At 37.5% G+C, this 22,726-nt stretch overlaps 1 protein-coding gene across 2 annotated transcripts in view; it reads left to right on the top strand.

Moving 5' to 3' along the window:
- Window positions 1-22,726, top strand: part of MTM1 (myotubularin 1) — a 101,090-nt gene that overhangs the window by 75,890 nt on the left and 2,474 nt on the right. For both annotated transcript variants that reach the window (XM_069463033.1, XM_069463034.1), the window contains 5 exons: window positions 774-959; window positions 9,093-9,299; window positions 10,671-10,763; window positions 11,383-11,496; window positions 18,179-18,355. In XM_069463033.1, coding sequence (XP_069319134.1) covers window positions 774-959; window positions 9,093-9,299; window positions 10,671-10,763; window positions 11,383-11,496; window positions 18,179-18,355 — 777 coding nt within the window. The remainder of the gene's footprint in view (window positions 1-773; window positions 960-9,092; window positions 9,300-10,670; window positions 10,764-11,382; window positions 11,497-18,178; window positions 18,356-22,726) is intronic.

Genomic DNA, 22,726 nt, shown 5'->3' with positions numbered 1-22,726 from the left:
ATAGCTTCTCTGAGTTTGTTTTCTCATTTGCAACGTGAGAATAGTATGCCTATCTTGCAGCATTGCTGTAAGATAAAATTATGTAAACAAGGATCACAGTACCTGGAACGTCATAGGGGCTCATTAAATAGTGGCTGGCGTCAGCTGTTATTGTAGAGTGTGGTTCCTTTAATGCTGTGAAAGCTGGGTAGCATTATCCCCCTTTTACAGGAGAGGATGCTGGAACTCACAGAGGTTAAGTACCTCGCCCTATCACATGGCAGGAGAGGCTGAAGTTGAGCTGTCAGACTGGGTCTGACTCCAAAGTCTGTTTTCTTTAACGCATCACGTCCTACACTAGTGCTGTTACAAAGCCAGGGGTGCCTGCAGCAGCTCAATCTGGCTGTCTCCCCTCTGAAGAGTACTATTATAGCTACAACATTGATGGAGGATGAGGACCTTTCCAGACCTGCCCTTGTCTTTCCAAACCTGCCCTTGCTTTTCCAGATCCAGAAGAAGAGCTAGTAATTATAGAGCATTTTGAAGATGATTTTTTTTCCTCATGAATACAGATTCCCTAGGAAATTGCCAGCTTTCTGTGTTTTTTTCTAGCTCAAAGTATGCTAATGTTGTTGAGACTTAAGTGTTGGATAGGAAGTCAAGTCATATCAATTATTTAAATTGGAGAGGTTTTGGTTGAGATTTAGAGGACAAATAACTTCTGAAATATTTGTGTAAGTTACTGATGAAATAGAAAACCCAACTGATTGTTTGAATATTGTGTTGTTTCTTAGGCAACAGGAGGAGGATATGAAAGTGATGATGCATATCATAACGCCGAACTTTTCTTCTTAGACATTCATAATATTCATGTTATGCGGGAATCTTTAAAAAAAGTGAAAGACATTGTTTATCCTAATGTAGAAGAATCTCACTGGTTGTCCAGTTTGGAGTCTACTCATTGGTTAGAACATATCAAGGCAAGTATTTTTTTTAAAGATTTGTATATATAAAAAGAAAGTAATTGTTTAGTGGAACAGGAATTTCTTATTTTATTTCAGCTTATTATGGGGGTACAAAAGTTCAGGTTATGCATATTGCCCATGCCCCCCCATCCCCCCGAGTCAGAATTTCAAGCGTGTCCATTCCCCAGACAGTGCGCATCGCACTCATCATGTAGGTATACACCCATCCCCTCCCCCCATCCCCCACCTCTGTCCGATACCCAATTGGTGTTATTCCCAAATGTGCACTTAGGTGATGATCAGGGAAACCAATTTGCTGGTGAGTACATGTGGTGCTTATTTTTCCATTCTTGGGATACTTCACTTAATAGAATGGGTTCCAACTCTCTCCTGGAGAACAAAAGAGATTCTGTATCACCATTATTTCTTATACCTGAGTAATACTCCATGGTATACATATACCACATTTTACTAATCCACTCATGAATTGATGGGCATTTGGGTTGTTTTCACATCTTTGCAATTGTAAATTGTGCTGCTATAAACATTCAGGTGCAGGTATCAATTTCTTAAATTCCTTCAATTTAAAAAAATTGAACACTGAGAGAGAAACTATTTGTAGTAGGGAACTCTACATTTGACAGCTTTGTGTTTCTTTATAATTTGCATACCTAAATTAAAGGTATCATAACATCACTATAGAATATTTTTAGAGTTTGTAGAGATGTATCTTCCCATCTTTCAGTAGGAAGTTGTTCGGTCTTTCATGGACGTTTGTTTAGGAATAACCAGTAGTAGAACATTTGACTGCATATATTTAGGAATAGCCAATTTATTATCTAACCATTACTGAATATGATCCTCATGGACCTAGATAGAGGTTTGTTTTTTTTTTTAAAACTAATCTCAAAATGACTTAAAGAATGAGTTTTGTGTTCTTATTATGTTAAATCCTTTATCCTGGTTAAAGGCATAAGATCCAGCACTCTTTTAAAAAGTAAAAGTTCTTGAAGCTATCTGAGGGCACTAGCACTTTAGAAGCCATTTAGTTCTGTAAACAAACAAAAAGCTAACTTTAAATAAGTGAATCATTATGATGGATTATTGTCTAGTCAAATTTTATTTTCCAACTTGATAGGAATCATATTTTTATTTTGCTTTTCATTTTTTCTGAATTTATCATCAAAAATGCAAAAACAAAAATTGTGACAACTAAATGTAACATGGTATCCTGGATGGGCTCTTTGAACAGAAAAAGGACATTAAATAAAAACTAAGGAAATCCAAATAAAGTATAATCTTAATAATTTTATTACAATAGGTTAGTGTATCAATATTGGTTCATTAGTTGTGACAAATGTACCATACAATGTGACATACCATAATTGTGACCAATGTACCATGGGAACTTTCTATAGTACCTTTACAACATTTCTGTAAATCTAAAACTATTCTAAAATTAAAAATTTTATTTTTAAAAAAGGGATTGCACACTTTTTGTGTATAAAGTATCATGTTAGACCCTGTGAATGGGAAAAAGGCATAAGATTTTAAGGAGGTTCATATATGGTTGAAGAGATGATATGTATGTGTAAAACGAAACACAATATTCTAAAGTATCATGTGTTAAGTACCAAGTGGTCCTTCAGAGCAGAGTCAGTGGAAGGAACAGGCCCTTTGGGATTCGGTGGAACTTGATCTGGCCCTTGAAGAAAGCAGCAGGATGGGTAGGGGTATCCATTCTAGAGAAGGAGGACAGCCTAGATCAAAGCCCAGAAACAGGCACACGTGAGACTCTATTAGGAAGAGTAAGGATTTCCGTAGTTGCAGGTTAATCTAGAGATCTGGAAGAAGCCAGACAGATGGAGGCCTTGACTGTCATGTTAGGCTGTGGGGAGGCCCCCGAGGTTTTGGAATAGCAGGGTATTTTATGCAAATGTTCTGGCAGCTGCCTATAGAATAGATAGGAGAGGGAAGAAAGTGAAGTCAGAGAACACAGAGCCATTTCAAGAGTGCAGAGATGGGGGTAGCAAAGGCCTAAATTAGAACACTGCCAGTGTGAGGGTGAGGAAAATATGAGAGGGACATTACACAAGATGTTTCCAAGGAGGGGCCTCGGATACTTGATGATTAGCGAGAGGCAGTATTTTAAGAAATGAAGATGATGCTAAGGTGAGCCTGGCCAACAGAAAATGATGCCATTGTTTACAGATGAAGGGTAGTCCTAATTGGGAACTTGGTCAAGAGAAACACCACGCATTTGTGGTAATGGTGTGCTATCCACCTAGTGGTCTCTACCAGGTAGGTGGAACTCACAATCAAGGCTTAGGACTGAAATGTCGGTTTTGGAGTCTGCTTTTGGGCAAAAAACTCAAGCTGAGCCCTTTAATGTGGATGCTGAGAGAGAGGATGTGTAGGAAGAAGATCAGAGGACTTTGAATGGAGCCTTGGCCATGTTTGTATTCAGGACGGGGTGAGAAGTGGAGCTCTGTGAAGGAGGCATAAGAGAAATCATGAAATCAAAGGAAGATATTGAATGTCTAAGAAGAAAGGGTCAGTGAGACTTGAGGGAGGTTTATTAGGAAGGTCCCTGATGACCTTGAAAGTAGACCTTCATGGATGTCTAGTGATGGGGTGGGGGGAAGAGTTGAGAAAATAGAGGTAGTGAATATAGACTATTCTTTTGAAAAGAGATGTAGTTAAAGGAAGAGGGGAGAGGTTGAGGATCATATGTTTGTGAGAAGGGCTTTTCAAGTCATGGGAAGCTTTAGCCTTTTTTGTAGACAGAGAAGAGATTCACTTCAAGAGTTTTTTTGAATAATCACACAGGTCTGAAAAGGTGAATACACTAGAATATTTATAATAGTGGGAAAACATTGAAAATAACATACATGTAAAAGAAAAGTTATATCTATATAATGAAATACTATGCAATTATTAAAAATTGTGTAATGCAGTATCTAATAACATGAGGAAATGCTCAGCCTATAAAAGTAAAAAGAGCTTCAGAAGCCCCAGTTAAAGCAAAAATGTGTACAAAGAAGTGTAGAAAAGTAGCCACCAACATGTTAACAATTATTATTTCTGAGTAATAGGACTATGATAATTTTTACTTTCTTTTGTCCTTTTGTTTTCTCCATTTTGGGGGGAATATATATTGCGTAAAGAAGAAAAGCCTTCTTTTTTGAAGGAGAGAGCATAGGTACAGGAGATATTGGCAAGGTGGCTGAGCTCCTACTCTGAACTAGATAGACTGAAGAGAGACTGGGGGAAAGTAGGGCTTATTCGATGGCTCGGGTGTCTGAGGAAATAAGGAGGCAAGGCTATCTGCAAAAGATCCAGTGTGAAAGTTAGGACTTAAGAAATGTGGAAAATTCTGTAAAAGACCCCTCTATGGTTTTATAGTTTTGTCCACAGCAGCAAAGGGGGTACAAAAGAAATGAAAGAAACTGTCATTGTTCTCTAAGGAGACCAGAGGAGATCTGAGGAAACAGAGGAGCCCAGATGGACACGTATAAGAACATCTGACTCAGGGCTTCTCAGGCATCAGTCAAATGGTAGCAGTTCAGACAGTGGAAAAGACGTGTGTAACGTCAAGCTGGACCTTGAGGACTGGGTGAAACATTTAGGCTGCATTTTCTCTGTAATCTCTAGGGGAGAATCTGTTCCTTGCCCCTTTCAGTTTTTTGTGGCCACTGGCATTCCTTGGCTTGTGGCCACATCACTCCATCCTCTGTCTCTGTGGACACATTGCCTTCTCCTCTTCTATCTGTGTGAAATCTCCCTCTGTCTCCCTCTTATCAGGATTCATGTGATATAATTTAGGACCCACCTGAATAATCCAAAATAATTCCCCCATCGCAAAATTATTAACTTGTTCACATCCACAAAGTCCCTGTTACCATGTTAGGTAGTATTCACAGGTGCCAGGGGTTAGGACCTGGACATCTTTGGTGACCGTTATTCAGCCTCCTACACTTTCTTACAGCCCTGGGGCTGCTGATTGAGAAGTGGCATGGCCATCACTAACCTGTAGTCTGGTGAAATGGTCTCACGACTCAGGGCATGAAACCAGAGCAAGCTTTTTACAGTGAGAAGACCACCACCCTTGGCATGCCTCCCACCCCTCATGCCAGTCCACTGACAAAGCCCCAGCAGGGTGGAAGAAGGACTATATGGTGTCTGGAGCATATATTTACTATTTGTCCTTTTCAACACTCTTCCCCCATGGTCCTTCATTTTTTAGAGTAACATTGTTTTGAGCTGCTTGGATAGCAGCTATGTGGCAGCTAGTGGCAGCTTGCTTTCATTGAACATATGCACAATTTCTGTACTTTATGGCGGAATATCTTTTAGCCCAAGACAAGCTGGTGGGGATACCCTTCCTCTCCTCACGTTAGAGAGGAAGAAACCAGGGTTACTCGACTGACCCAAAGTATAAGATCTCAAAAGTGGTGGAAGAGGTTTCACGCCCAGCACCTCGGTCATGGTGCCAGTACTGTTCACCACTGCAGTGTGTCCTGCCTGATGGTTGCTGGTTTTCCCCATCACTCACAAGTGCATCAGGTGATTTAAGAGTTTTCAGTGATGGGTTTTTGAAAATCTGATTTAGTTTCATTAGATAATTATAGCTTTTCCTGTCAGAAGTGATTGTGGGAATTCATAGTTAATTAGAAAACATCTAATATTTTTGCAAAATAATTGACTAAGATCGAGTGCCTTTTTATTATAAATGAGAGAAGTATCTGGAGTGAGAGTTGCCCTCTGTAAAAATGCGTTAGAACCCCAACTTCATTAAATTGGACTCAAGTGATCCTAGTATATCACCATTGCTTCTCAACAGTCCTTTCTGAAGTACCTCAAATTAAAATTGTAAACAGGATTTCAAAGATAATACTTACAATGCTTGAAGAAATAAACTGCTGTAGTTATTTTAGAAGTAATGAGTTTTGTACCAGTAATTGATGTGCCAGTCATCCTCAGGTCCCCTAACCTTTGCTTCTTGGCACTACTTTGTCCACTTATCTTTAGTTACTGTTAATGTAAAACTAATGAAGTTATATTTCTTTTAAAATTATCTATACATCAGATCTTTCACTTGGTCTGACTTTTCCTTGAATTAGTTAAAATAAATGAGTATTTAAATTTCCTTGAATTAGATAAAGCAACCATAATATATGTGTCTGTTGCATGGCTGTTAGAATTTTGGGAGCTCCATGGAATGTCTTTTAAAAATCAACTCAAAACAACGTAATATATGCAAATGGTGGATAAGCACGTGAAAAGATGGAACCTTATACACTGCTTATGGGAATATGAAATGATATAATCACTTTTGAAAATAGTTTGGCAGTTTCTTTAAAAAATAAACATGTGTTTGCTATATATGATCCAACCATTTCACTCCTAGATATTTATCTAAGAGAAATGAAAACTGTGTCCCTTTAAAAATGTGTATGCAAAAGTTTACAGCAGCATTATTCATAGTAATCAAATGCTAGAAACAACCAATTGACTATCAGCTAACAAGTGGGTAAATAACATGTGGTCTGTCCATACAATGAAATGTTATTTGGCCATAAAAAGGAATGAAGTACTGATACATACTGCAACATGAATGAACCTTGAAAACATGCTAAGTGAAAGAAGCCAGATACAAAAAACCACCTAGTGCATGATACTATGTATGTAAAATTTCTAGTAAAGACAAAGGCATAGAGGCAGGAAGCATATCAGTGGTTGCCTGGGGCTGAAGGTGGTAGTAAGGATTGACGTTAGATGGCACAAGGAAACTTTTTGGGTGATGGGAGTGTTCTACAACTGGATTGTGGTGATGGTTGCACAACTGTATAAATTTACTAAATCTTATCCAACTGACACTCTTATGATGGGTAAATTCTGCAGGGTTTATAAAGTATACCTCTAAATACCTGAATCATCAAAAAATGACATCATAGCAATGACTCATTGTATGCATAAATTTAGTGGTACTTCTAAGTCTCAAATTTTTACTAAAATGCTATCACTTTATTAGGTCATTAAATATGAAATGTCTTATTTAGAGTTAAAAGTATAGTGTATTATATCTCAAACAAGAAGCATTATAATTAATCAAAGTAGACGCCTAAACTATCGACACAGTTTTGCCATCTTAATAACTTGTTTATACTAGCAGTGAAGAAGCCTGGAGAGCAAGTGGTGATGAAATCGTGAAAGGTGTTTTCCACAGCTTATTGAGAAATGAATATTTTTCCTTGCAAGAAGTGGCTCAAAGCCTGGAAGGAATTGGTAGTCAGTTGGTGCAAGGTCTGGTGAATACGCTGGATGACAGAGAATTTCCAAGTCCAGCTTCTGTAGTTTGAGCAGTGTTGTTTGTGCCACATGCAGTCTTACGAGAGGATTGGCCTGTCTCTGTTGACCAGTCTCGGCTACTTAATTGCAAGCATCCTCATCATTTCATCCAATTGGTTGCAGGAGACATCCACTATAATCAATTGACCAGGTTTCATGAAGCTATAGTGGATAATACCAGTGCCGGACCACCAAACAGACACCATTAGCTTTTTTTGGTGAATACTCGGTTTTGGGCTATGTTTTGGCACTTCATTTTTATCCAGCCATTGTGCTGACTGTTTGCAATTGTCAAAAAGGATCCATTTTTCATCACACATAACAATACGGTGTAGAAATGGTTCACCTTTATGTCATGACAGCAAAGAAAGGCAAGCTTGGAGATGATTTCTCTTCTGACGCTTCTTTAATTCATGTGGAACCCATCTATCCAGTTTCTTTACCTTGCCAATTTGTTTCCAATGGTCCAATATTGTTGGAATAGTAACATCAAACCTTGCTGCTAATTCACACATAGGTTGAGATGAATTCCCTTCCACTACAGCTTTCAGCTCATCATTACCCACCTTGGTCTCAGCTTGCCCACGTGGCTCACTTTCAAGATTAAAATCAACACAACAGAACTTCTCAAACTATCAATGTACTATGTGTTCATTAGCCACATCCTTCCCAAACACTGAGTTGATAAGCTGTCTGCACTGTATTGGTTCCACGATGGAACTCATATTCAAAAATAACATGAAGTTTTGACTTACCCATGGTTTCACAAAAATTGCTCTTAAAAAATTTGAAAGATAATTATGAGCCAAAACATGCGTTTGAAAGACTGAGGATGTACCTTCATGATAAAAACAAAAACAAAAAAACCCCAAGAAGTGTCAAAGTGAAACGTCAGAGATATCAACTGTCAAGCTTAGTACTTAAGGCAATCAGACATTCCATATTTAATAATCTTAATATCTTTAGGATAAGTATTCTGCTATTTATGAGCCAAATAAGAGTTCATATTTTGTTAATTTAAAGGCCAAAAGGTGATTTTCATCGTATCAGGCCTTTATGGTCTAGATGGAACCTGTTGGGCCAGTGATTTTTTTTTAATATGACACTGTTAAGGGTTGAATTGTATCTCCCGGAATTTCATGTGTTGAAGTCCTGACACCCCCCCAAAGTACATCAGAGAGTGACCTTATTTGGATAATAGGGTCTTTGTAGATGGAATTAGTTAAGATGAAGCTGTAATGAGTAGTGTGGGCCCCTACTTTGATATGACTAGTGTCTTTAGAAATTTGGACACAGGGAGAATGCCATGTGAAGACTGGAGTTAAGCTGCCATAAGCCAAGGAACAGCCAGAAGCTAGGAGAGAGGCCTGGAACAGATCCTTCTCTAGCTCCTTCAGAGATTAGCATGGCCCTGCCAACAACTTGATCTTGAAATTCTAGCTTCCAGAACCGTGAGACAATAAATTTTTATTATTTAAGCCATCCAGTTTGGGGTACTTTATCATGACAACCCTAGCACACCATTATAATCAAATCCATTAAAATAAGTTTAAAATGCAATTTGGCTTTTGGTTTGTTTGGTTTTGTTTTTTAATACCTAGGAATGTTCAAATGCAGTGTCTATAGAGGAAGATCAACAGATCCTCCAGCTCCTGGTATTTCATTTTTATAAATCTTTCTATTCTAGACATTAGCTGATGTTTTAAAACATGACTTTTTCTAGGTTTAAAAACTATACCTTCAAGTTTAAGCAGTATCTTATAGCTCCCTACTGACTCAAGTATTTTTCTTTGCTAGCTCGTTTTGACAGGAGCCATTCAAGTGGCAGACAAAGTTTCTTCAGGGAAGAGCTCGGTGCTTGTGCACTGCAGTGATGGATGGGACAGGACTGCTCAGCTAACATCCCTGGCCATGCTGATGTTGGACAGCTTCTACAGGAGCATTGAAGGGTTTGAAATACTGGTACAAAAAGAATGGATAAGTTTTGGACATAAATTCTCATCTGTAAGTAAACAATAAAGCTAATCTAAAACAGTCATATCAATGCCACTGGGGATTAAAAAACTAGTCGTTAAACCACATATTCACTATTAAAATGAAAATTTGAAGAATATAATAAAAACCACTTTACAGGCTTGAAAATGCGTGGTGCCTTGAGTAGTGGAAGTATTTTTAGAAGACATGTTTATCCATCTGCATTGTTTTTACAATTTCACTTGAAAGTAATACAGAGTCTGCATAGAAATACTTAAATTAAAATTTTGCAAAACAATGAAGATTTTCTCAACTAATGTTATAGGTATTAGAACCAAACACACATATCTTATGGAAATGTTAGACTTTTAGTTGAGGCTTTTTATTATTCTCTGGTATGCATTTTTAAAATCCTCAAGAGATGAATAAGTTCAAGAGGTCTATTATATAACACAGTAGCTATGGTTAACATATTTTATTCTTGAAAAAATGCTAAGAGAGTAGATGTAAAATATTCTTACCACAAAAATAACTACGTGAGGTAATGCATATGTTAATTAGGTATAGTCATTCTGCAGTGTGTATATACATCAAACTATCACATTGTACATAGTAAATACATTCAAATTTATCTGTCAATTTTAAATAAATGAAAATAAATTTGAAAAAGTAGCCCCTTCTCAAAATAAAATGAAATCATTAAGAGAACCTGTTAAAACTCATATTCCCAGGTCTTCTTTCCAGATGCCCTTGGAGGAAGCATTTCAGCCAGCTCCCCAGTGTTTCTCATGAAGGGGATCCACAGGCCACATTGTCAGACATGCTCTATGTTACCTTTTAACCTCCATCCAACTTCATAAACAGGGTGAATAACATTTTCAAGTAGGAAGTATCATGGTTTAGTAAATGAATACATTGTGAAATATTTGGTTTTGTCTTGTTCTTAAGAGAGAAATAACACTTAATTCTAATAAGCATACTTTTTGACATGATTCCAAGCCTTGAGACTTTAGGATTATTCCCTTTGCAACTGAAAGCACTGCCTTGGGTATATTGGTAACATACTATGTAGGACAATCTTGTCCATTCTATCTACAGCTGTCCAGGACTTGTACAGAAGTCCAATTGTATGAAATAATTGTAATAATCACCCTGCATATCACAGGATGATTATGCATTGCCACTTTTCATTGGTATCTTACAAAAGTTTATGTACTTAATTACCATTATTTCAAAACCTTATATTATTTGTTTGTATCACCATGCAATATATGTAATACAATTTACCCCCTGATAAACATGGCATTTAGAGATTGTATTGTCACATTTTGTGGGTTATGTGTTCTCTCTCAGCTTTGTACCCATGAATTCAAACAAATTGTCTTCACCAATTCATTTCAGAGAATAGGTCATGGTGATAAAAACCACACGGATGCTGACCGCTCTCCTATTTTTCTCCAGTTTATTGACTGTGTATGGCAAATGTCAAAACAGGTAAGGAATATATGGGATGAAAATGCATTCAACTTAATGTTTAAATTAGATATATTACTATTACATCTGGGATTTGCCCCCAGAATAATACAGGGCAGAGACAGAGATGAAACAATACTAGCCATGTGAGAATAATTGTTGAAGCTAAGTTATAGGTACATAGGGGTTCACATTTTTGTTCCTGCTACTATCTATATATTTGGAATTTTCTATAATTAAGTTTTAAAAATTAAATATTTAACTGTTTTATCTATACAAAGGGAAGATCAATGGAATTGACGATACTAAGTTGTCTTTTAAGAATATACACTGGCACTTGTATATAGCCATGTCTGCTAACTCATACCTTAAATTAGCTACCCTGCATACTCAGGAGAACCCAGAAAATCAGCCTATTTACATCCGATTCCTCCTTATTCCTTTACTTAATCCTTAAACTTCTCAGTCTTATTTAAAGTACCAAAAAATGAGCTCTAGTGTATGTAAAGATTGCAGCCTCTATCCTTCTTCCTAGAGCCCTACAATGTGGCAGCATTTATTCACTTCTATGGTGTATTTTTTCAGTTCTATGAAAGATCAGTCCCAGTTTTTCATGCTTTGTATATTTGGTTTTGTCTAGTTCCCTACAGCTTTTGAATTCAATGAACGATTTTTGATTATAATTTTGGATCATCTGTATAGTTGCCGATTTGGTACTTTCTTATTCAACTGTGAATCTGCTCGAGAAAGACAGGTGAGTCAAAATGCTAATCTTTTTTGTAAAGGCTTGCCAAAATGTATCTAGTCTGCCAACGAAATAAAAAGGATATGATAGCTTGTGAGACACTGACTTTGCCCTCAGGGAGTAGGAATGACTTCAAAGATATGCAAGGACTCCCTCCTAAAACTCCATAAAAATGTCAGTGAAGGGAACTTTTTTAAATGACATAGGCCCAGGGAAAATTAGAAAGGAAACACAACAACAAACTTTTAGAAGCTGAAAAGCCAAGAGATAAGTGGTAAATAAGATAGTGTGAGAAAACTGAGTCTCAAACTCGTGGAGGAGCCAAGAACCAGCCCACTTTGCATTGCAGGAAGCCCAGATGACTGAGGGATAAACTCTACTAGGTATCTGGGGTGAAAGGAAAGAGAGACAATGAGAAAGAGTAAGGAGTCAAAGTTTATCAATACGGAAAACTACCAAACCATGAACATAAATAATACGAGAGAAAGGAACAAAGGATACACAAAACCAAAAACCAATTGAAAAAAAGGGCAGGAGTAAGTTCTGACCTATCATTAATAACTTTGATTGTAAATGCATTAAATTCCCCAATTAAAAGATATAGACTGACTGAATGGATAATAAAAAACAAGACCCAACTACATATTGCCTACAAGAAACACACTTCACTTGTAAAGACACAGAGTGAAAATGAAAGGATGGAAAATGATATTCCATGCAAATAGAAACCAAAAGAGAGCAGGGGTAGTTATATCAGATAAAATCTATTTCAGGTCAAAAACTGTAAAAAGAGACAAGGGAGGCCATTATATAACGATAAAGGGGTCAAATCAACAAAAAGAAAAAACAAGTGTAAATATATGTGCACCTAACACCAAAGCACCCAAATATGTAAAGTAAATATTATTAGATCTATAGGGAGAGATAGACAGTGATACAATAATAATAGGGGACCTCAGCACCCCACTTTCAGCAGTGGACAGAACATCCAGACGGAAAACCAACAAAGAAACATCAGAGTTAAACCACACAGACCTACCAGACATTTACAAAACATTTCACCCAACAGCTGCAGAATATACAAGTTCTCCTCATCAACACATGGTTTTATCCAGGATAAATCAGATGTTAAGCCACAAAACAAATACCAACAAATTTTTTAAAAATTGAAGTCATATCAAGTATTTTTTTTTCTGACCACAGTGGAATAAAACTAGAAATCAATAACAGGAGAAACTTTGGAAACTATACAAATACATGGAAATTAAACAACATATTCCTGAACAATGAATGGGTCAAAGAAGAAATTTAAAAGGAAATTAAAAATTTCTTGAAACAAATGAAAATGGAAACACAACATACCAAAACCTATGGGATATAGCAAAAGCCGTTAGAGAAGTTTATAGCAATAAATGTCTACACCAAAAATGCAGGAAGATCTCAAACCACTGAACATTTCACCACAATAAAATAAAACAGCAAGAACAAACTAAACCCAAACTTAGTAGAAGGAAGGAAAAAATAAAGATAAGAGCAGAAATAAACCGAATAGAGACTTTAAAAACATCACAAAAGATCAATGAAATGAAGTGTTGGTTTTTGGAAAAGTTAAAATTGACAAACCTCTAGCTAGGCTGATTTTTAAAAAGATTCAAATAAATAAAATCAGTTGAAAAAGGAGACATTACAACTGATACCACAGAAATACAAAGGAGTATTATGGACAACTATATATGCCAACAACTTGGAAAACTGAGAAGAAATGGATAAATTCCTGGACATATACAACCTACTGAAATTGAATCATGAGAAAATAGAAAATCTGAACACGCAAATAATGAGTAATGAGATTGAATCAGTAATAAGATTATTCCCATCAAAGAAAATCCCAGAGCCAGATGTGGTGGCACGTGCCTGTAATCTCAGCTACTTGGAAGGCTGAAGTGGGAGGATTACTTGAGCCTAGGAATTAAAATCTACCCTGGGCAACATAGCAAGATCCCATCTTAAAAAAAAAAATAGGACCTGATGGCTTCACAGCTGAATTCTACCAAACATTTAAAGAAGTTATACCAATCCTTTTCAAACTCTTCCAAAAAATTAGGAGGGAATTTTTCCAAACTCATTCTATGAGGCCAGCATCACCCTCATACCAAAACCAGACAAAGATAACAACAACAAAAAAATATAGGCTAATATCCCTGATGAACATAGATGCAAAAATCTTCAACAAAGTACTAGCAAACCAAATCCAACAGCACATCAAAAAGGTAATATGTCATTATCAAGTGAGATTTACACCAGGGATGCAGGGATGGTTCAACATAGGCAAATCAATAAATGTGATACACCAACAGAATGAAAAACAAAAACCATATGATCATCTTAATAGATGCAGAAAAAGCATTTTGTAAAATTCAACATCCCTTCATGATAAAAACTCTCAACAAATTAGGCATAGAAGGAACATGCCTCAACATAATAAAGTCCATATAAGACAAACCCACAGCTAACATCATACTGAATGGAAAAAGTTGAAAGGTTCTAAGATATGGAATAAGATAAGGATGCTCACTTTCACCATCTCTTTTTAACATAGTGGAGATTCTAGCTAGAGTAATTAGGCAAGAGAGAAAGGATATCCAAATTGGAAAGGAAGAAGTCAAATTATCTGTTTATAGGTGACATCATATATAAAGACTCCACGAAAAAACTGATAGAACTAATAAACACATTCAGTAAAGTTGCAGATTATAAAATTAACATTCAAAAGTCAGTTACATTTCTATATACTAGCAGTGAACTATCTGAAAAAATAAAGAAAGCAATTCCATTTAAAATAGCTATAAAAAAACTCCTAGGAATAAATTTAACCAAGGAGGTGAAAGATCTCTAAAATAAAAACTATAAAATACTGATGAAAAGGATACAAATGAATGGAAAGCTATTCTGTTTTCATGAATTGAAAGAATTAATATTGTTAAAATGTCCATGCTACCCAAAGAAATCTGCAGATTCAAAGCAGTCCTTATCACAATACTAATGACTTTCTTCACAGAAATAGAAAAACAATCATAAAATTCATGTGGAACCACAAAAGATCCTGAATAGCCAAAGCAATCTTGAGCAAAAAGAACAAAGTTGGAGGTGTCACACTCCCTGACTTCAAAATATACTACAAGGTTATAGTAGCCAACACAGTGTGATATTGGCATAAAAGTAGACCAGTGGAACAGAACAGAGAACATGCAAATAAACCCATGGACTTACAATTGATTTTCAACAAAAGAACACACGTTGGGAAAGGACAGTCTCTTCAATAAATGGTGTTGGGAAAACTAGATATCCACAGGCAGCAGAATGGAACTAGACCCCTATCTCTCACAATGTACAAAAATAAACTCAAATGAATTAAAGACTTAAATGTAAGACATAAACTATAAAAATACTAGAAAAAAGTAGGGGAAATGCTTTATGACATTGGTCTGGGCAAGGATTTCTTGAATAAGAATTCAAAAGCACAGGCAACAAAACAAAAATAGATAAATGGAGTTATTAATATATCATACTACAAAGCTTCTGCACAATAAAAGAAACAATCAACAGAGTAAAGAGACAACCTACAGAAATGGGAGAAAATATTTGCAAAACTATCTGACAAGGGTTAATATCCAGAATATATAAGGAACTCAAAAGCAAATAATTTGATTAAAAGATCAGCAAAGAATTTGAATAGACATTTCTCAAAAGAAAACAAACAAATGGCCAACAGATACATGAAAAAATGCTTATTACTGATCAGAGAAATGTAAGTCAAAACCACAATGAGATATCACCTCACCCTAATTAGAATGACTATTATCAAAAATAAATAAATAAATAAATAAATTCTGGTGTGGATGTGGAGAAAAGGGAACCCTTATACGCTGTTGGTGGAAATATAAATTGGCACAGCCATTATGAAAAACAGCATGGAGGTTGTCCTAGTCTATTTGTGTTGCTATAAGGGAATATCTGAGGCTGGGTAATTTATAAAGAAAAGAGATTTATTTGGCTCGTGGTTCTGCAGGCTGTACAAGAAGCATGGTGCCGGTGTCTGATAAGGGCCTCAGGTTGCTTCCGCTCATGGGGGCAGGCAAAGGGGAGTTAGCATGTGCAGTGATCACATAGCTAGAGAGGAAGCAAGGGGGGTTTTCAGGCTCTTTTTAATGACCAGCTCTCCCAGGAACTAATAGAGTAAGAACCCTAACCCTAACCCCTCCCATTAGGCCCCACCTCCAACATTGGGGATGAAATTTCAACATGAGGTTTGGAGGGGACAAATATCCCAGACCATAACAGAGATTCTTCAAAAAATTAGAACTACCACCAGTTCTATTACTGGATATTTATTTGAAAGGAAATTAGTATGTCAAAGAGATATCTTCACCCTCATGTTTATTAACAATAGCCAAGTTATGTAATCAACCTAAGTGTCCATCAACAGATAAATGCATAAAGAAAATGTGTGTATACACACAACAGAATACTATTCAGCCATAAAAAAGAATGAAAGCCTGTCATTTGTGGCAACATGGCTGAACTTGGAGGACATTAGGCTAAGTGAAATAAGCCAGGCACAGAAAGACAAATACCACATGATCTTACTTATGTGTAGGATCTAAAGAAACTTGAACCCATAGTGACAGAGAGCAGAAGGATAGTTACTAGGTGGGAGAGAAAGGAATATGTCAGTCAAAAGGTATGCACCTTCAGTTATACGATCAATAAGTACCAGAGACCTGATATACAGCATAGTAACTATGGTTAATAATATATACTCAAAATTTACTAAGAGAGTAGATCTCAAGTGTTCTCACTACAAAGAATGGTAACTATATGAGGTGACAGATATGTTAATTAGCTTGATTGTAGTGATTATTTCACAATGTATACATCTATCAAAACATGCGTACACCTTAAATATATACAATTTTTATTTGTCAATCGTACCTCAAAGCCAGAAAAAAAATCAAGCATAGTTGCTTCTTAGGAGTTGTTGTGTTTTTGTTTTTTTCATAACCTTGTCAGACTATTTGACTTTTAAAACTATGTGCATGTAAAAAAAGAAAAAGAAAATAACATGTAGGCCTGCCACAGTGGCTCATGCCTGTAATCTCACCACTTTGGGAGGCTGAGACAGGAGGATTTCTTTTTTTTTTTTTTGAGACAGAGTCTCACTCTGTTGCCCAGGCTAGAGTGAGTGCCGTGGCGTCAGTTTAGCTCACAGCAACCTCAAACTCCCGGGCTCAAGCGATCCTCCTGTCTCAGCCTCCCGAGTAGCTGGGACTACAGGCATGCGCCACCATGCCCGGCTAATTTTTTTTTTTTTTCTATATATATTTTTAGCTGTCCATATAATTTCTTTCTATTTTTTTAGTAGAGATGGGGTCTCGCTCTTGCTCAGGCTGGTCTCGAACTCCTGAGCTCAAACGATCCGCCCACCTCGGCCTCCCAGAGTGCTAGGATTACAGGCGTGAGCCACCGCGCCCGGCCAGGAGGATTTCTTGAGGCCATGAGTTTGAGACCAGCCTGGGCAATGTAACAAGACCCCATCTCTACAAAAAATTTAAAAAATAAATAGCTGGCCATGGTGGTGTACACCTGTAGTCCTTGCTACTTGAGAGGCTGAGATGAAAGGATCACTTGAGCCCAGGAATTCAGGGTTACAGTGAGTTGTGACTGCACCGCTGCACTACAGCTTGGGCCACAGAGTGAGACCCTGTCTCAAAAAAACATGCAAATAAACACAATGCAGTATAGATTTATGTCATTCGAAAGATATAATTGAAGTTTTAGGTGGATTTAAAGGAAGGTAGAATTATGCTGTTATTATTGTCCATGTTAATGAAATATGTTTAAGAAATTTCTTTAGTCATTTATTTCAGGGTATTCTTTTTAGGTTCCAGTTTTAGCTTATTGCACTTTTCTTGAAGTCATTACTAGGAAGAATTGCAGATTCCACCTTTGGTAATTTTAATTCTTGTATTTTTATTTCCCTAGCTTTTTTTTTTTTTTTCTTCTTTCTTTAATTTGTAGTCAAAATTTGGTAAAAAGCTGTAATAAAAAAATGACAATGTGAATATCTTTATGAGATGACATAAAGTGAAGGCTAAAAAGTGAAGACTCAGTGCAGTCAGTTATCCAGATGTTTTCAGCTATCTGGATGTTGACGTGATACAGATTAAACATCTGGATGGGTGGTTAAAATAACTGCATGTCCAGATGCCTACTGTCAAGTAGACACAGGTTAAGGTTTCGTAGTTCTAACAAATGGAAAAATTTTAAAAGCTGATGAGATCTTATAATTTTTCTTTTCACTGAACTAAAAAGAGCATACTGCCTGTCTATTCATAAATGTTTTTACCTAGCCAGAAATAGTCTTAACTTAGGTCAGTGAATTGCATTTCATGGTATAGCATCCTGTACCCCTGTCTTCCGGCAGAAATAGTGGCTCTCAAGCTAGGCCATTATCTATGCAAATATCAGTAAGTGGCTGGCAAGCACTCACTGGCCCATGAGGCTTTTTGAGCTATTATGGGGATAATGTAAACGTGTGATTCAAGTTGCCACTGAACTGTACTGCCGCAGGCTGCAAAATGGCTTGTGTATTTGTGTTTTCACTTAGGCTTTTTACTTCCTCTCTCTACAGCAAGTTACGGAACGAACTGTTTCTTTATGGTCGCTGATAAACAGTAATAAAGAAAAATTCAAAAACCCCTTCTATACTAAAGAAATCAATCGGGTCTTATATCCAGTTGCCAGTATGCGTCACCTGGAGCTCTGGGTGAATTACTACATCAGATGGAACCCCAGAATCAAGCAGCAAGTAAGTGAAGTAGCACTGTGACAAGACAGCGATGCCAGCTGAATGGTTACTTCTGGGCCTAGATAATATTATTTGATATGGTGGTTTTTTAATATTATAAGGAAAAATAGGCTGAAAAACTTGTTTTTAAACAAAACTTTAATTTAAAAATGTTTTTTAATTCCTAAACCATGTATTTTGATAAATTCCTCTGCCAATGTGAATGATAGAATTTTTTACTAAAATCTAAGCTGATCTAAAGCTTTAGAAAATTTCTGAGTTTTCATAGCCAGGGATTTCCACTCATCACTTGAAGTGGTTACACATCATATATACATCATTAGAAAATTCTTTACATTGACTAGACTTAGATCTTACCTGTCAAGGTAAGAAAACATTTGCTGCTCTCTGGTTCAGGTGTGTGCTAAGTCAGCTAACATCAGGGAGCTTTTTACTGAGGGTCTGTCTTTCTAAAATAACAGTAATTGACGTGTCAGTGGATAGTCAGTTCAGTTGGCCATTTATCAAGCAAAGATGGTAACAATGATTTTTGAAGTGAAAGACTCCACATTTTATTAAAGACACACTTGAGCTTTTCATTCTCCCAGCCTCAGTCAATCCAAAATCAGAAGGAAAAACAGCCTTTTTGGAAAGGCTTGGCAGTTACATCTGTTTATTGATTTGTTCTAAGCATTATAAATATTCAGTATTTGTCATGGCCCTTTGTAAAGCTTTGCACGTTTTCCTGCGGTTTGGGTGGTCAACTACCTGTTCTCACAGTCCAGTCTTGCATAAGTACCAGCTTTAATCCACCAGAAATAGGCTGGCCACAGCAGGGCACCGTGGCTGTGGTCTGTCTCTCAGATTTTCATTCTGCTCAGGCAGCTGGCCGCGTGCCAGTCTGTCCGCTGTCTTCTCGTTGGGGAAATGCCCGATTCAAGCTGGCACCCTCATTTCAAGGTCTCTGCTGCTCGCATGAAAGGCTTTTGCAATTTGGTAATGGTTGAAATGTGTATTCTTTTGGAAAGTGACAGGTTCCAGGGCTTGAGAACATTCACTTGTTTAGTTTGGGATCTGAGAAGCACATTGAGGGAATTTGTTTAGCAGGAGTCCTGGTGTTTGGAATAGCAAAAGAGGAAATGGGAATTTTTCCAGGGTTCTAACCACTTTTATAGAGGACATGTTCCTCTTCTAATTAAAAAATATTTTATAGATGAGCACTGTATTTGTCCTATAAAATAAGCCTTTCTGTATTTTTGTGGTTTTTTGTTAAACATTGGCAATGAGAAAGTATCAGTAGTTTCTATACAGATCCTGTAACCTCTTCTCACCCATCTGTACTTGGAGAAGTTCTTGAAATTCGAAGAATTTAGAGCAAGTTATTTATGAATATGTAAAGGTAATAATGATAATGGTGTGACAAGTCAAGTTTGAGGGCACATCAGTGTAACTATTAATATTATTCTCATAGAGCTTAGCAAAACAGAGCTGGGCCAGATAGGAATGCTCGCTCTGTAAGAAGTTTTGACTTTGAGACAATAATTGGTTTATATTATGATTTGTTGGTTTTTACTCAAAAAAGAAAACAACTTGTCCTTTCTGTGTAGGTTATCTGAATGTGAAGTGTTCTACACACATCTTTATGTCCCTGGGCACTTGGTATTTTTGTCTACCAAATATTGAATGTTCTCATGTGTCAGGCACTGGGGGACACAGAGGTTAAGAAGAGGTGGTCTCTGCCCACAAGGAGCTCCCAGGCTGGCAGAGGCAGCCGGGAACATAAGCCGATGATTATAATGCACAGGGATAAATGAAATAATAAAGATGTGAATTAAGTACATTACATTTTCTTAAAGATCTGCTTATGTGGAACATTATTTCATATAGAAATAGATTAAATTCAAATCACATAGGACTTTTAAAATTATATAATTTAAACCTAAAAGTGTACTTAACCACTTCAAAGTTAAATTGCTATTCAGTTGTATGACCCAGAAGGTGTGCAAACAATTACGGGGCACCTACAGTATTTGCAACACAGTGGTATACTATCAGTGTTAAAAGATAAAAAGAATATACAGCCCCTCCCCAGGATGAGCTGTTAGCCTTGGAGAAGGCAGGATTAGTGTGCTTTTAAAAACAAGAGCCACCAACACTTGCTGTGACGTAAAAACTCAGAGTTTGTGGACAGACCAATGCTTACATTTGATGAGCTATCAATAAGAAGATTGGTACTTTAATATGAGGGAATTACTCATGCCAAAAGCAAGAGTATAAACTAGTCGCATGATAAGACTGAATGGGAATTCCAGCTGCCAGGGAGCCTCATACCGTACTTTGGGAACCACATTGGACTTACTGAAATCTCACGTAGTGAGAACTAAGGGATGAGAATGAAGACAGATGTTAACAGGCTGACCTGTATGATATTTAAGCCCTTTCTGATAGAATAGTTAGAAGGGATATGAATATGAGAATTGTTTGAAGCCTAAAACACTTCGATAAGTAACTGATTGCCTGTCTTTGATGCCATGCTAAGCTGGTACACACTTTACTTTAGAATTCATTTCCCAAGTGAGAAGTTGAGGTATAATATTTAAAGTCACTTGACTTTAAGTTTCATTGCTTATTATGTTGTCTTTGTATTCTATCACAAATGGACTATTCTATTATATCCTCTAAGTGGCATTTGTCTGTAGGCTAATGACTTCGATAATATACCCATCACTTGACTAAATTATCTTTTTATTTTTACTGGTTTTTCTGTATACTCTCTCAGGTTTTCTAATTATATAGTCATACCATCTGCAAAAATGATTGTTACCTGTGATTTCTTTTTCTTGTCTAATTTGCACATGCTGATTCCAATATTCAAACTTATTCTAAATTCTAATTTTAAATCTAACATTCACATGGAAAGGGAAATTTTTAAAGATAGCCAAGACAATTTTGGAGGAGATGATTGAGGAAGAACTTGCCGTGCTGTAGATCGAGACTTACTTGGAACAGAATAGAGCCCAGAAACAGGCCCACGTAGATGTGGAGGCTTGGAATAGTACGAAAGCAGCATTGTGGCACAAAGGGAAAAGAGTGGACTATTCAGTAAACGGTGCTGGGACTGCAAATAAAAAGTAACATGTCCAAACAGAACTCCTGTTTCCCCCAAAACCTCCTCCTTCTGCCATCGTCCCCATTTCGGTGCATGGCAACATCATCCTCGTCACTTTGGCCTGGAACCTGAGAGTCATCCTCGACTCCTTTCTCTCCCACACCCCACATCCAATCTGTCGGGAGAGCCTGTTGGGCTCTGTCTTCAAAACGTACGGAGTCCAAATGTTTCTCTGCAAGCCCGGACCTCAACCCTGGTGCGGACCACCTACCCTCTCCCCTGGTGGTGGCAGTAGCCTTCGAGCTGGAGTCCTTGATATGCTACCCTTGCTTCTTTCCAGTTTTTTCTCAGCATGGCATCCACAGTGGTCCTTGTAAAGCAGATCATGCCACTCTACTACTCAGAGCTGGCCAGGTGGCTGCTCACCTCACCCAGCGTCAAGGCCCAAGTCCTTATGGCCTCTGAGGCCTCATGTGACCCCTGCCCCTTACCTCTCCAACCTCTTGGCCTCCTCACCAGCAACTCTGTCACACACTGCTTCAGCCACACTGGCCTCTCTGCTCTTCCTCAGACACTCAAATATCCACTGAGCACCTTCCATCTCCCTCAAGCCTTTCCCCAGAAGTCACCTGTTCAGCGTGGCTCTCTCTGACCACCCAGTTTAGAGTATAACCCTCTTACCCTGCTCTACTCTCCCATAGTATTGATCACCTTTGAATATTCTGTGAAACTCACAAGAGAGTTATGTTTGTTGTCTAGCTCCTCCTGCTGCAAGATAAAGGCCGTGAAAATGGGTATTGGGGCCTCCTTTGTTTTCTGATGGATCTTGAGCACCTAGAACAGTATCTGGTCCTCAATCAAGTTTATAAAGAGAAAAATGGGCAAGGATATTAACAAGCAGTACACAGCACCTACTGGGTGTTAGGTGTTCTACCAAGTATTGCTGTTCTAATGCCATATATGCATTCCTGAAAAACCTCACAGTGCCAAGTCACACACTAAAAATAACAGTGATTATGGGAAGAATAGGATTAGGGGACCTCTTGCAAGCCTATGGACCTTTGTAACCAGAGTGCTAATGAAAGCAACAGTCTCAGTAGAAATGTGGTCACAGTTTACATCTCTGCTGTATTTGTACCTGGCTTTAGCTGATTCACTCCTTGGCAGCCTGTAGTGGTAGAATGGTCCCCCACCCCCACCAAAAAAAATAAAATAAAATAAAAAGATGTTTCTGCCGGGAACCTGTGAATATGACCTTTTTTGGGAAAAAGGTCTTTGCAGTT

Source organism: Eulemur rufifrons, chromosome 30, assembly GCF_041146395.1.
Source record: "Eulemur rufifrons isolate Redbay chromosome 30, OSU_ERuf_1, whole genome shotgun sequence".
NCBI classification, from domain to species: Eukaryota; Metazoa; Chordata; class Mammalia; order Primates; family Lemuridae; genus Eulemur; species Eulemur rufifrons.
Note: the sequence above shows the minus strand (reverse complement) of the source record. Positions and strands in the feature narration are given on the sequence as shown.